A 15,937-nucleotide genomic window follows, 5' to 3' on the forward strand; every position below is an offset into this window, starting at 1 on the left:
ACATTCGGATGTTTGGGGCCCCGCACCAGTAATTTCCAAAGGTGGTTATACATATTATGTCATTTTTGTTGATGACTTTTCTAGACATACTTGGATTTATTTTCTTAAACATAAATCTGATGTCTTTGCTAACTTCCAAATATTTCATAAAATGGTTAAAAATAAGTTTCAAAATGATATTTCTATTTTTCGCACTGATTCAGGGGGAGAATTTATGTCCAACGAATTCAAAGACTATCTCAATTTACATGGTATTACACATCAAAGATCATGTCCACACACTCCACAACAGAATGGCCTAGCCGAACGCAAACATCGGCACATTATGGAAACTACTAGGACATTGCTAATTGCAAATCAAGTTCCAAAAAGTTTTTGGGCTGAAGCGGTCCTAACTGCCACCTACCTCATTAATAGGATGCCATCTTCCTCATTAAAGAATACAACTCCAATAGAAAAGCTTGTTAACTTAACTCCAGATTATTCTAGATTAAGAGTCTTTGGATGCAAATGTTTTATTTTCACCAACAGAAATGACAAACTCTCTCCTCGTGCAATCCCATGTGTCTTTTTAGGATATGCTGATAATCAAAAAGGCTACAGGTGTTTCGATTTTCAAAATGACAAATTATATGTGTCAAGAAATGTATCTTTTTTGGAAAAAGAAAGCTTCTTTGAATTTGAAAAATCCAAGGATGTCACTGAATACTCGTTTTTAATTGATCCAATTTCAAAATCCAATGAATGCGATGTTGGATGTGACCTTGACAATGATCAAAGTCCTATTGCTGTTGAAAATGATGATAATGAAGAGCAAATCCATAGGGATGTTAGTCTACAATATTCAAGACGTAGAGAGCAAAATCTTCCATGTGCATTACAAAAATACTCTGAAGTCTCACCTAGAAGAACGTCTAGAATCTCTAAACCTCCAGAAAAATTTGTGTCTTATGAATCTTTTTCACCCACGTATAGGGCCGCCATTATATTAATACAATCATATGTTGAACCATCATCCTATTCTCAAGCAAAAAATCATATAGAATGGATAGAAGTCATGAAAATAGAATCGGATGCACTAGAAAAGGCCAATACTTGGACGATACAAGATATTCCTCCGGGTAAGAAACCTATAGGTTGTAGGTGGGTATACAAAGTCAAAACCAAAAGTGATGGGACCCTGGAAAGATATAAGGTCCGTTTAGTAGCAAAAGGATATGCCCAAGAGTATGGCATCGATTATGAAGAAACATTTGCTCCTGTGACCCGTATGACCACTGTTAGAACTTTAATAGCCTTGGCCTCTATTAGAACATAGCCTATCTTTCAATTAGATGTCAAAAATGCTTTCCTGAATGGGAATCTCATTGAAGAAGTATACATGGAAGCCCCACCTGGTATTAGTATCCCTAAGGGTAAAGCTCTTCGTCTAGAAAAAACTCTTTATGGTCTTAAACAGGCTCCAAAAGTCTGGTATGATCGATTTAGTCATGTTATGCTTGATATTGGTTTTCAACCTTGTTTAACTGACACTGCTTTGTTTGTTAAGAAATCTGATGCAGGCATCATTATTCTTCTTCTCTATGTGGACGATATGATCATCACCGGAGGCGACAAACAGGGAGTTGCAAATATCAAATCTCTTCTTAAAACTCACTTTGAAATGACTGACTTAGGTTTATTAAGATATTTTTTAGGCATTGAAGTTGCTTATTCCCCTCGGGGGTATTTGATATCTCAATCTAAATTTGCTCTTGATATCGTTTCCAGGTCTGGAATTACAGATGATAAGAAAGTAGACACTCCAGAAGTTGTCAATGTTAAAATGAAAATTGATGATGGAGAACTTCTTGATGATCCTACTCCTTATAGACAGCTTGTTGGAGCTCTTTCTTATCTTTCCATTACTAGGCCAGATATAACTCATGCAGTTCATACAGTCAGTCAGTTTCAGCATGCTCCCACCTCCGTGCACATGGGAGCGATTTTGTGTATTATTAGATACTTAAAATCCTATCTTTCATGAGGACTCTTCTTGTCTGCTTCATCTTCATTAAATTTAATTGCATAATCTGATGCTGACTGGGGAGGTGATCCCAATAATAGACACTCAACTACTGGTTTTTGTGTGTTCCTAGGTGAAACCTTAATTTCGTAGAGGTGCAAGAAGCAGCAGAAAGTCTCTCTTTCCTCCACCGAAGCTGAATACAGAGCCATGGCAACTACCACTATGGAGGTTGTTTGGCTCAGACGATTGCTAGCGGATATGGGAGCTAAAGCAACGCAAGCTTCAAAGATGTGCTGTGACAACAAAAGTGCGATCTACATCGCAAGCAACCGGACATTCCATGAGCGCACTAAACACATTGAGATGGACTGTCACTATGTCAGAGAAGAATACTTACATGGAACCATTGATCTGCCATATGTTACATAAGAATATCAATTAGCAGACTTCTTCACCAAGCCTCTCGCTGCTCCCAGATTTCACTTCCTCTTAGACAAACTTTCGCTCATTGTACCGTAAGTTTGAGGGGGAGTGTTAAAATGTAATCTGTAATATATATATATATATATATATATATATATATATATATATTATTTAATATTATTATATTTTCTTTTATTATTTTCTTTTTTATTTTTTATTTTTCTTTATTTTCTTTTTTAGCATCTAGTTCAATAGAAACTAGATATTTGATCCAGTCAAGTTCCTGTTGGAACTTGACTGTGCAAATAGTTGTTGGACTGTAGTCCAACAGCTATAATAAATGTTGTTGGACTACAGTCCAACAGCTATAATAATAAATGTTGTTGGACCGTAGTCCAACAGCTATATTAAGAGACGTTGGAATCCAACGTCTCTTTTGGAGAGCTCAAAATGAGCTCTCCTCTCTCCCACTTTTTTGTATATATAGGGGTGAACCCCTTCAATGTATATAACCATGCTTCTTAAGCATTTTGTTCATGAATAAAGTATTATTTATTTTTCAAGTGTTCTTCCTTTTATACCCTTTCAAGGGTCATGCTTGTAGTGTCTCCAATAGACACTTGTTTGTGAGTTATTTGTGCATTTGTTGAAGACCACCATTTCATTACACATAAACTATACAGGAATTTGAGTATGATTACTTTCCTAATCTTTTACTGTGGATTGATATTCACAAATGGCTTTGGCACGATCATCTCCTTCAAGAGCTTTAACTTGATCTCCTTCTTGGTAAGCACTAGTTGAGGCCTGAGAATAGTGTCCACGTATCCCCAAAGCTTTGTTTCCTTTAAGATTGTTTTTCATAGCGGAGGCCCACATCATGTAGTTTGTACTATTAAGTTTGAAGGAGAGATTTATCTTATAATCATGCTCCATGTTAAATGTGAGAAGAAAGAGAGACAAAAAGGTAGATGTGGAAGAACACATCCACTAGAGTCACTGCAAGCACCACGAACACACAAACACTTGATGGCTCTCCACAAGTCCAAGAGCACTATGGCCCGATACCAAGCACAAATAAAAAAACAAGAGCCACTAAAGGCATATACAATAGAACAAACACAAAGTGCACAAGCACAATTACAACATGGGACAATACAAAGAGCCAACAATGGCTGACTAGGAGAGAGCACATATAAAAAATATAATCATTTATATTAATAAGATGATTAGAAAAGCATTGAGGAATACAAGGGAAAAATCCCTATTTATAACCACGCAAAAGAGAGTGGGAGCAGCCCAACGACTAAACAGCCATATCACAAAAGGAATAAAAAACAAAAAATAGAAAAAGAAGAAAAGAAAATCAGCTCCTACTAGGCCGACACTATTACAACACCAAAAAGATCAAAATGCCCATAATCGGCAATACAAGAAACATTAATAAATATAGGAATGGTGAAATACTCTAAAAACAAGAAGGTGATATGATTGAAAATAAGGAGAATATTTCCAGACCGAATCAATGAGCACCTAAAAAGGTCGCTTACTGCAAGTGCCCAGGCAGGCATACTGTTACAAAAACTTGCATCACAGAAAGTGAGGGGCCCATCTTATAAGCGAATATAAAGTCATAAAACTCTTCCATATTCAGAAATCAAAATCTGATGCAAATGCTTCTATACATATAGAAACCACAAAAATGTTGCAGTATATACAATCCTATCAAGTCTCCCTGTAGGAAGCATGTTTTCTACTTGTTATGGGTTCAGTAACCCAGGTCATGAAGTGGGTCGCACCTCCCTCAAGAGGCTTCCACATGCATTGTATCAATAGAAAATACAAGGATACATATACAACAGACATATATGGGTTGGATAAACCCATATATGTAAGGAAATATTTGAAATTTATGAGATTTTTAATATGTTTCAAGTATATAATTCAAACTCACATAGACATCAACTCCAGAAAGAGGAAACACAGAAACCAATGAAGGGTTAAAATAAAGACCACATTTTGATAAACTTACGAGGAACAGGATTGGAAACGGGCAGAAAGCTTCAAAAGTGCAATCAAGCTCATCGCCTTAGTAGTGACATCTGATGCAGGACGTTTCAATACATTATCAAGGAGTTCCACCGCATCAAATTCAGTTACCTGCAATGCAGAATTGCCTAAGTTGCACTGGGATATATGAAAAACCATACAACAAATAGCTAAAATGTACAAGCAGAGGAAAAGAAAGGTACCAAAACCAGTGGTACCAGCAGTAGATATTATTGGTGAAAGAATCAACAGGTCCAACACCAAAGAGAAAAGATTGATTTACTACAAATTGACAAAGACAAATATACTAGAAGAACTGAATTTAGATGCATAAATTTGTATGTTCTAAATTCTAATATATAATATACTATTATATATTATTATAATTCATTTCAAATTTTAAAAACAGTCTATCCTATGTACATGTCATGTCAATCCCAAATTCATATGTGCCAATGATCACGCTATATATCAATAAGCATGAGATTTTCACATCCTGTATCTTAATTAGCTTTCCCAGCCGCCATTTTTTAGCCCTGGCCAAACTCTTCTTAGCATGGGCCCCCTTAGTCATTAATGTCATATTGTCAAATAAGCCCATTTCTGTCTATCCTTCAAAAAGGTGGTGTAGCACATCCTTTAGAGATGCCACTGTTCATTTGTTTTATAAATATGTTATTAATGAACGAGTTTTCTTGTATCATGTTGAAATTACATAAGTTGCTAAAATACAGTAGAAGGAGGCCTTTCCAATAAAGGTGTACTTCATTTGTTTCACAGGTGGTTTTCACAAGCTTCCTATTATTTTCACCACAGTTCACCCCTTGTGAACTTTTCTAAACTAACTTGAAAATTACTTTATGAAATTCACTACATCATGAGATATGGTCATTATGATCGATCTAGAAATAGCAACTTTTCATATATGATTATTTGACCAAAAAAACTTATTTGAATAGTCAAAAAAATAAAATCCTCCTGCAATTAAATATTAAAGCATTAACCTGAAATTAAAGATCAGAGAAGCTAATCCTGCAGGACTGTTTCCAGTTGGCACAAGGAAATTTATTTATTAGGCTGCACGAGTTTAGGTAGGACTGGGAAACAAGCTGAGCCGCTCATGGCTTGGTCATGTTTGGCTTGTAAGGAGCTCATTCAAACTCGTAAAATAGGCTCAGCAAGCTGAATATAAACAATAGGTACTCAACTTGGCTCAAGTCATATGAGTTCGTTAGGTAGTAAGAAATATATTTTAGATCAGTTTTACATGTATTTTTTTGCAATCCTATTTCTTCCAGCTCTAAAACAATGTATTTTTTCTATAAACAAGCCAAGCTCAAACTCGGCTTTTTTACTCAGGCTGATTATGATCTCGAACATGGCTTAGCTCGCAACAAGAATGAGCCAAACTTGAACACTTCAAGCGCGTTTACCAGCCCTATTTATAGGAAGAGACTAGAGGTATGGCATGCATGATAAACAAAAATTAGTCACTAAGAATACCCACAATTGAGGATCTAAGATAGAGAGAGAGCGCAAAACAGGAGTGGTTCTAAAAAGTATAGAACAAAGGTTCCAAACCACTATATTGTTTCTTCAACAATTAACCATTAACCAAGGAAGAGCTTATCTGAGCTAAACAAAATTCTAATAGCACAACTTGACAAACTTGCCATTAATGTGATTAAGTGGTTATGTTCATGGTCAAAAAAGTTGTTCTTGAGATTTTCAAAACAAGAAAAAGAAATTTGCAATAAACACATTTTTTAGGGAGAATTATTGATACATTGAAAATAAAAATAAAAGAAAAAGAAAAACAGAAAATTAAAAAAAGACATCTGAATAACAAGAAACCTGCTTTAGGAGAATAATTTGAACTTATCATGTTCTAGGATGGGGCCAAGGCTGCTAGGCAGGTGGTCTAGGTTCAAATCTCATGGACATCACCCCTTGCGCAAGCCGAAGCGTGGCGACTCCCTGGGGCAAGGGGTAATAAGCCCACGAAGTTTTACGCTGCCAGGACAGTGACCATAAGTGTGGCAGGCAGAGCCAGCGTGGCTAGGTCTCTGTTCTTGGGGGTGGTTTCTCCATGTAAATATCAAAAAAAATGTTCTATTATAATTTTTAGTTTTTAATTTATCAAGATAAAATCACAGCAAATCAACTACTGAGTCACAACGTTCTCTTAATTGTACAAAATTTAGAGGGCTTATTGCATATGCATAGGAACACAGTGTTGTTTGTTCCCTTTGTACTAAGTAACTATCATTGTCACAAATATCAGCTTTGAAAATATTGCAACATTAAAGCTTTAAAATCAATAAACAATTTTAAAGATAAAATATCCCGATATTTTGAAAATATCAGACATTTAATCCATCCTGATAATATCAGAAAATATTGGCAAATCATATTAATGCAACATGTATTTTTTTCTTACTTTTCTAACTTTCTCACCATTTTTATTTTTTGAGATTTTCACGAGATTTATCGAAAAAACTATGATATTCTAAGATTTTTCCTTGCGGAGATATTACTAAAACCAATATCTGTGACTATGGCAATTGTACTGACATTTACAATATTCATATTAATGTGCACTTTGCTTTTATTGTACGCAATTATTGCAATTGATATCAGATCTTTTGTTCTTCTTTAAGTTGATTTTAAGTGCATATATTATCCAAAAATGAAGACTTGGCACTCTACAAAGTTGATCCTTAGTGATTGGGAGGTTGTTTGGCCTTCATCCACCTGTTTCCATAAGAAAAGCTAATCATCTGCTAGCATAATTAGAGGCACATGTTATAATCTTGGCAATGAATGTTGCAAAAATATTAAAATCGCCCTGAAGGGTTTACAATAAAATTCCATCAATGTGGTTGTGATTACCTGGTTAAAATTGAAGTGCATTTGTACAAAATAGAAACCTAGTGGCTTAAAAACCAAAGAACTCATTGTCCATAAGCAAGCATTTGAAGATGGCCATACATCATAGTTACTTTAGTGATGGGCAATAGGCTGGGCCGGCCTGGCCCAGGCCTGTTTGGAGCTCAGCCCGTCGGGCTTTGAGCATGACCTGACCCATTTAGTAATGAGCTGGATTTACGCCCGGTTCTCCAAGGGATCAGGTTTGGAAAGAAACACATGACCCAACCGGTTCTTAACAGGCTAATGTATGGTAGTTTATATAAATTTAAATGCCATGTTGTAGGCCACAACATCTTCACTATATGATCATATACCCATCCTCATATTCCATTTAATGTTTGTAAGAGTTTGTTGCAAGCTTTGTAAAAATGATAGAACAAAGGTACAAGCATTGGTTGCATCCTTCGGAGAAACAAAGCAAGAGGTCATCTTTGATTTGGAAGATGAAGATGACTCACCATCTCAAACAACTAGAAGTTGCAACAAACAAAGAAAATTATTGAGTATTTTTAATGAACTTTGACCCTAATATATATACATATACAATAGATAATCATCTATTGATGATCGATGTGACTCTTAGCAAATATTTTTTTATTAGATGTTTCGTTTATTTAGCATGTTTTAGCAGGTACATCTGTGCTTAATTAGTGTCTAAATTTGATTTCTTTTTTATTTAATTTGATGATTTTTCCTAAATTTTTCTGATTCATTTGCATTTTTTTAATTGGTTTTTTGTGGTAACTTATAATGCCATACGCATCTCTGGACTTTCCAATATGGGTTATAGCTTGTATATATATAACACAATTTTAAAGGATTGTGGGGGAGCATAGTTCACTTTTATGATGCTCTTTTCTCTTTGATCTCATATGGATCACGTGATATGAGAATTGGTATTTATTTTTCAGATCTGTATATACCTGATCCTCATCAGACTGCATACTATATTATAGCCATGTTTAAACTGCCTACTCAAATCTAAACCTAATTTGATGATTTCAATAAGCACAAAGCTTGCCATATTAATTAGGCTCAAATTCAGCCTTGCTTCCTCCAATGGTTATCAGACACAGCTAAGGTTCTTCCATCATCTCACTTGATTCCTTTTGCAGTAAATAAATTGCTGCTTGCATCATCATAAATGTGCTTTCAGCATGAAATACAATTTGAAAAAACAAAAAGCAAAGGGATGCACATACAGTTATTGGTTCCTCTCCTTCAAGTTCACCAGCATGGTTGATCAACATTTCTCCATATTCACCAATACACCAAACTGCTACTCGAACAAGACTTTCCTGGTTGAATACAATTTATCAGGGGCTGGAATCAGAATAATAAATTGAAATAGAATATGGAAGTCATTAGAAGTATGGTGTGCAAAACCTGATCATTTGAAGCTTGGAGTGCCTTATAGAGGGATCTAACAGTATAGCCTTGAAGTTCTGGTGCATTGCTTATAACAACTATAAGAGCATGCCACACTTCATCTTTGACATAATTTCCAGCCTATGGAGTGCAATGATAAAATGAGACTATAGACGAAAGAAACGAACATATTAACTAACAAGAAGGGCGTCTTTGACATGCTAAAATTAGTTAGCCAAATGTCATCCATAAATTTTTGAAACAGAAGCCCAAACATGATCATGATTTTTATTCCAACATGATTTTCATTCTTTAGCTTGATATATTAGAATCCTTGTTATCATACCACACACATAATAAAACCATCATGACATAAAACTAAAAATGAGAACACAGATTCAAACATAAGCACAGGATCCAAATCATGACCAGTTAGTATCAAATGATAAACAGACATCCTGAACAAGATTTATTTTAGCAGACAACTGCAGTGCATAAAGCACCAGATTCAAAGTCACTACATAAGACAGTATAATGTTGCTTGAGCAAAAGATGCAACAGGCTTCAGCAACAATTTGACTGATTGTGAGTTCCAATTATGAAAGAAGTGGTGACTCGAGAAGACCAGGACAAGTTCTTAGTGGTGAAATAGGTTGGCACCTTGCCGAACCTCCTAATCATTATCAGCAGCGGTCGCAGCCCAAACCATGTTTTTCTTGGTGAGACCCAGAAACAAAAAGGGTTGCCCATCCTGTCGAAGTCCCCCCTCCACAGAAGTCATGCTAGATACGCTCTCTCACACACAATTAAACTTTCACAAACTTCCTAGCTTCCAAAATATCACCAGAAAATTCATGAAACTGACAAATAAACAATTCCAGTGGAGAAAACCAATGTATCTTTCCATATCTGAATGCAATTTCAAGCAAAAAAATGCACTAGATGGTTCGTGGACCACCAAGTTTTGCATGCAGCCCCAACCAAAACAAGGAAACTAAAATTGTGCTAGTGTTTCCTGGGTAGAAATCAAGTCAATTCAACAACTTCAAAATCCATCCCAGAATCCTACAAAAAACAGAAACTCCGAATAGCCAATATAGAAACATAAAAACAAGGAAGAAAGAGTCTAAAGCATTAAAGGCCACTACTGCATCTCAAATTGCAAAACTCAGCAAGAGAAACACATAAAAATCTCAAAAATGGCCCCAATTTTCAGAATAAGGGTCAAGAAAATACTCGCAAGTTTTAAACCAAATCACAATGATTGTAGTTGCCTTGAAAGCTTCCTATCACAAGATGGAAGCCATCAACCAACGTCTTTCATAAACCTTTAGCTATTCATTCACCTCACAATCATCTTTCACCAACAACATATAAAGTTACTTTTAGTTCTCACAAGTGGACCTTTGCTTATACACATAATACTCATTAAAAGCATCTGTTATTTCAGAAAATAGGAAATCCAAGATATCACATGCCCACATAAAAAAATATTGAACATTAAGAACTTACAAATAATATCTGACATATAACATTGTGTAATTCGAGTGCCATACCTCTGACAGAACTTTCAGCATCTGATCAATATACCACAGTTTATCCGATGAAAACCTGTGACAGAAAGAAGTAGTAAACAGAATGACCCGTGATGTGTGTGTGTGTGTGAGAGAGAGAGAGAGGGAGCAAAGAATCAGATTATCAGACCCATCAAACAGTACAGTACGTACTTCTCCACGATTGAACAAATTTTGGCTGTAAGATCATCTTTGAACTCTGAATCACTAACTTCCAGATAATCAATAAGCTCTTTTGTCAATTGTCTAACATTGCTGTCATTGACCAAAACAAAAACTAGTTCAAGTGCTCTCTTCCTAATTGAAGCATCTGAATCCTGCATTTTTTACATAAGTGATCACAAACTCCATGAGACAAATAGTACAGAAATTGTAATCGAGCTGCAAATGTTGTAATAAAAATACTAGTCATTTTATATAGAGCAAATATAAATAATTGGAATATAAGCTTGATTAATGATAAATACTACGGGAAGCCATGACTTATGGTATTTATTGAATCTTTTTTAACCTGCATAGAGGAAAGTGGACAAGTTTCTAGAGCAATCTCAATCATTCTAATGGAATGAAATGACCCAGTCAACAGAAAACTAGTTAAGAAGAAGAATATCCCCTAACAAGGAACATCTTTTTTAGATGGTGAAAAGACAAAAATCCAGAGCTGCTAGAATGTCATTCTTAAGATGATCTAGTTCAAAAACATTAGTCAATGATTTTCCCTTGTTTTCTCATAGTATGCAGCTCAATCTAATTGCCAAAACAAATCCCTCATTTTCACTCACATCATTATCAAATAATGAGCAAACCACAAAAGAAATGTTTGATACCTAATGATTGACTCATCATGCATCAATTTTTTCTCATAAAACAGTGGATGACTATGAACCATCTGAACATGGTAAGCACCAGGACACCAACAAATTCACATTTTGGATGTGGCAAGACTATGCTAGTGCCAACAAATAAAACACTGTTGACTCCTAAGCGCAGGTGCTTGGGTGGCAGGTCCAATCCCAGCACACTGTTGACTCCTAAGTGCAGGTGCTTGGGTGAAGAAACAAATAACATCAATGCAAAGAGATCATATGTTCGCCTTAGATGGAGTCCAGTCAAGGGGTGATCCTTCCACAATTTTTGGATTCCCCCCATCGCTAATTTACCTAATAACCTAGCCGTATAATTCAAATTTAATATTGGTTTCTGAATGATTACTCTATCTACACTGTACAAAAAATCCCCTCCCTGAAGAATAGCACTACCTTGGTCTCTTCCGTCCAAAAAAATCTTGACCCTGGCCACCAAATCAGCTCTTCCTGATTCTATGATAACTTTAGAATCAGAATTAGCTAACGAAAGAATGTACTCCCACCCACACCATTCCTTCTCCTCCAACAACCTCATGGAGGAAAAGCAGCCTGCCAAGGAATAGGAGCCAGTGTGGTTTCAGATTGTGTACCCAAAGTGCCATCCAGATTGAAAAATGCCACAAATACATACCTGAATCCAGTCCGGTTTTAGCGAGAACCAACACAGCAAACATCTCCAGCGAGTGGCGACCACATCTTCCGAGTTGCCGAGCACTTGTAGAACGTGTTCCCTCACTGTCATGAAACCATCCTTTTGCAACTGCTTAGAAGTTCGGCGTTCTGCTCCAAAAATTTGCATGTTTCTCATCTTCCACATCATCCAAATGACGACTTGGAAAGTCCTTTCCCAGATCCATCCAACAGTCTTGGCTTTGAATTTGATATTGAACCAAGAGTGAGCATCACTGATCAGGTTACCTGTTGGCTTCCATTGGACGCCATATAAGTTGGATATGGATCTCCATATCCTTCCCGTTACTGGGCATAGCAAGAAAAGATGGATTGGATCTTCATTTGCTGCTTCACAAAATTCGCAGTGACTAGGGAATTGATGTCCCAACTTGTGCAGCCTGTCATGGGTGAGTAATCGCTCCCCAAATGCCCATTTGAGAGTGACTGCTGCCCTGGGAAAAGCTTTCTTGACCCAAATGAACTCAAAATTTCTTCCCTTGACCTCGGGCTCTTAGAGATTCCCACGCTGACTTCGAAGAGAACCCATCGTCGGGCAGCCATCTGATACAGTCTGGCAAGCCTGGCATCCACTTTTGATGAGCAACTATCCGCATAATGGAATCTGGGGCCTTCATGATGGATTCCACGTAGCTGCTGTTTGGTGCATGAGAGATGTCCAGTAGGTCGCAAACCTTAAAGGTTCGAAGATTGTGGTATAAAACCTGTTTTGTATTGACCGGCAAGTGGCGGACAAGTGGTTATTGGGTACACCAAGGGTCAAACCAAAACTCCACCTATCTCCCATCTAACTTGATCTAGGATGGCAGTTGCTCCCTGTTTGACGCCCTTCCACCCATACATGCCAAGCCTACTTTTAACTGGGACCCACATGGATTCCATCTTGTGGTGCTTGCTGCGAACAATCCGAACCCAAGGGGTGTCCGACTGGTTGGCCACTTTCCAAGCCAATTTAGCAAGCTGTGACAGGTTCATTTCCTTCAGTATTCGAATGCCCAGGCCTGCTTCCTCACGCGGTTTGCAGATGCATTCCCAACATGAGGTGTGAATGGTTATTCCCGCCCATTCTTTGCCAGAGGAAATTACATATCATCCTTTCTATGGAGTTGATTATATTGTCTGGGAGCATGAAAGCCCCCATCCAATAACCAGGAAAAGACTGAAGAACCGCCTGAATGATGACCACTCTTGCCGCTAGAGAGAGTTGTTTGCCGTTTCAAAGTTTCATCTTAGCTCGGAACTTATTCACCAAAGGTTCGCACATTACCTTTTTCAACTTCCCTTTGAAAAGGTGAAGACCCAGGTAGGTGAAGGAAAGCTTCTTCGGTTTCCATCCACTCCATCTAGCAATTACACCTTCTCTGTCGTGAGATAGATTGCAAGTAACAAGGATAGACTTCTCTTTGCTAATCTTGAGTCCCGACATTGCCTCAAAGGATGCCAGGCACTGCAGGAACTAGGGAACGGATTGGGAATGATCTCTAAGGAAGAATAATGCATCATTCACATAAAAAGAGTGGTGTCACTTGAGCCCTCCTATGTCAACTGGATCAATGAGGCCCCGCGAATCTGAGAGATTCAGATTCCTGGCGAACCTTTTTATAACGAGTAGAAACAGGGAGGGGGATATGGGGTCTCCTTGGCAGATACCTCTACTGCCCCAAAATTGCCGACTCACCACCTCATTAACGATTACTGCATAGGATGGGGATCTGACACAAATCGTGATCCTATTTGTCCAATTCCTGCCAAATCCAAAAAACAATAGAGTATCTTCAAGGAAGTTCCAATCCACCCTATCATATGCTTTGGCCATGTCGGTCTTAAAAATCACTCCCTTTTTCTTGCTAGAGAACATGGAGTCTATCATCTCAAGAGCCATGAGAATACTCTCTTGAATGATGAGACCTTTCAGGAAATCCTATTGATTCCAACTGATAATTCTACTAAGAGGACCCTTCATTCTATTGACTATAATTTTCGAGATCACTATATATAGAAAATTGCAAAGACCTATAGGCCAAAATTTGGACAACCTATTGGCTCCCTCAATCTTTGGGATTAAGGCTCTGTTCATGCAGTTCACTTTCTTCAACAACTTCCCTGTATGGAAGAAATTCTTGACAGCTTTTGAGACATCTTCACCAACTATATGCCAAAATTTTTGGTAGAAGAAACCAGGGAAGCCATCCGGCCTCGGGGCGCTCTCTCCTTCAAGCTCAAAAATTGTCTTTAACTTCCACATCGGTAGCCTCTTTTTCCAACAAAACATTTTCCCCATCTATCCCCTGAGAACGTGATATGATCAGTGGCATTTTCCCGAAATAAGTTCACAAAGAACTTAACCAATCCTCTTTGATCCCTTCATTCTCTTTAATAGTTGTACCATCATCCAAAATTATCGAGGAAATGTGATTCCTCTTTATGTTCCTATTATATAAAGAGTTGAAGAAGGACATGTTGTGATCGCCCTCCTCAAGCCAACGACATCGAGATTTCTGCTTCCACATTGACTCTACCATTTCTTACATTTATTGGAGTTCATCCTACAGGCTCAGTTCTTTCAATATTCCTTCAGGATCCCCTTTATCAGACAATTGTTGACATACCTCTAGCTCCACACTGATAGCCTTGATTCTCTCATATATGGATCCAAGAGAAGATTTAGCCCATTTTTCAAGGTTCCTTTTAGTCATTGTCAACCGAGTATTCACCATAAACATTGCCGGGCCCCGGACTTCAGTCCCAACTCAATTTAATGATTTGTTCACATTCTTCTCTAAGCGTCCAACGCTTGAAAAACTTGAAGGAGGTGACCAGTTTGAAATAGGGGACCGAAGAGATCAAGAGCCCATTATGGTCTGAAACTAGTTTGGGAATCAACTTCCTTCTGAATTTGGGAAACGCTGAAAGATCATTCACCAAACATCTGTCAAGGCAACTTGCTTTAAAAAATTGCCCCTTCTGGCAATTGTGCCAAGTTAGGGCAGCATCCGAGATCTGAATTTCAGATTAGCCACATTCCTCTATCATGTTAAAAAGGTCGTCTGTATGACCAAACCTCGATCCCACTTCTTCTATCAGGTGTCTTGTAGTATTCCAATCCCCTGCGACTATCCAAGGACTGTTCCTAGGGTGCTACCGCAGCTGATGCCACAGCTGCTCTCGTTTACACGCTTCATTTCTTCCGTACAGATCAAAGGCAACCATAATCTCATTCCAGTATTCAGCGATGATTGTCATCAATTGATCTGAACAATACACTACTACTTTCACTGATGCTGGGTTCCAGACACAAATAATATGGCTTTGTTCAGACCAAGGTTACCAAACTAGGAAGCGGAAGCGGGAAAAGATACGGGAAGCGGAAGCAAAAAATGAGGCATTTTAAAATTTATAGGAAGCGGGAAGAGATGTATCAGTTTGAAGCGAAATAGGAATAAAAAATGAAGCAATATGGTAACTAAATACAAATCGAACAAGAGGCAAATAAAAACTAAAATAAAATTGATTATTCTTATATTTTATGATTTTTTAGTAAAAGAGTTAATTTTTTGTTAAAATCTAACAATGATGGTTACCAATTTAGAGAAAGTACATGTAAAGTGAGTGAAAGCGTGAGAAGAAATACATGAAAAACATGAAAAGAAATGTGAGAAAAGCATATAGGAAGCATAGACCATGCATGTGGGAAGCATAGAAGTGTGGGGGAATCGAGATTCCCATGAAGTTTCAAAAGCGAAGAGTATTGCGCTTCCAAAGCGAGTTTCCTGGAAGCGCACTTCCCACCTACCTAAGAAGCTTCTGGTAACTCTGGTTCAGACACCTCAAAGTTCCTTGAGATTTCAAACCCTTGGAACTCCTTAACCATTTATTGTTCCTTATCCTTTGAGATTTTTGTTTCTAACAAAAAAGCTAGATCAACATGTTGTGAACGAAGAACTTCAAGGATTTGTCTACGGGCCCACCGGCGACTCAAACCCCTAATGTTCCAAGACATGAGATTCATTAGATACATTTGAGGGGGT

General features: G+C 37.6%; 1 protein-coding gene across 1 annotated transcript in view; it reads right to left on the reverse strand.

The window, feature by feature from the left end:
- LOC149834530 (AP-1 complex subunit gamma-2-like) overlaps positions 1-15,937 on the reverse strand; it is a 92,639-nt gene that overhangs the window by 40,537 nt on the left and 36,165 nt on the right. Inside the window, exons 8-12 of the mRNA XM_090011466.1 lie at positions 10,507-10,670; positions 10,336-10,390; positions 8,798-8,920; positions 8,614-8,709; positions 4,464-4,591 (exon numbers count right to left, since the gene is read on the reverse strand). Coding sequence (XP_089867592.1) covers positions 4,464-4,591; positions 8,614-8,709; positions 8,798-8,920; positions 10,336-10,390; positions 10,507-10,670 — 566 coding nt within the window. The remainder of the gene's footprint in view (positions 1-4,463; positions 4,592-8,613; positions 8,710-8,797; positions 8,921-10,335; positions 10,391-10,506; positions 10,671-15,937) is intronic.

Source organism: Nuphar pumila, chromosome 6 (assembly GCF_984573655.1).
Source record: "Nuphar pumila chromosome 6, dmNupPumi1.hap1.1, whole genome shotgun sequence".
Lineage (NCBI taxonomy): Eukaryota > Viridiplantae > Streptophyta > Magnoliopsida > Nymphaeales > Nymphaeaceae > Nuphar > Nuphar pumila.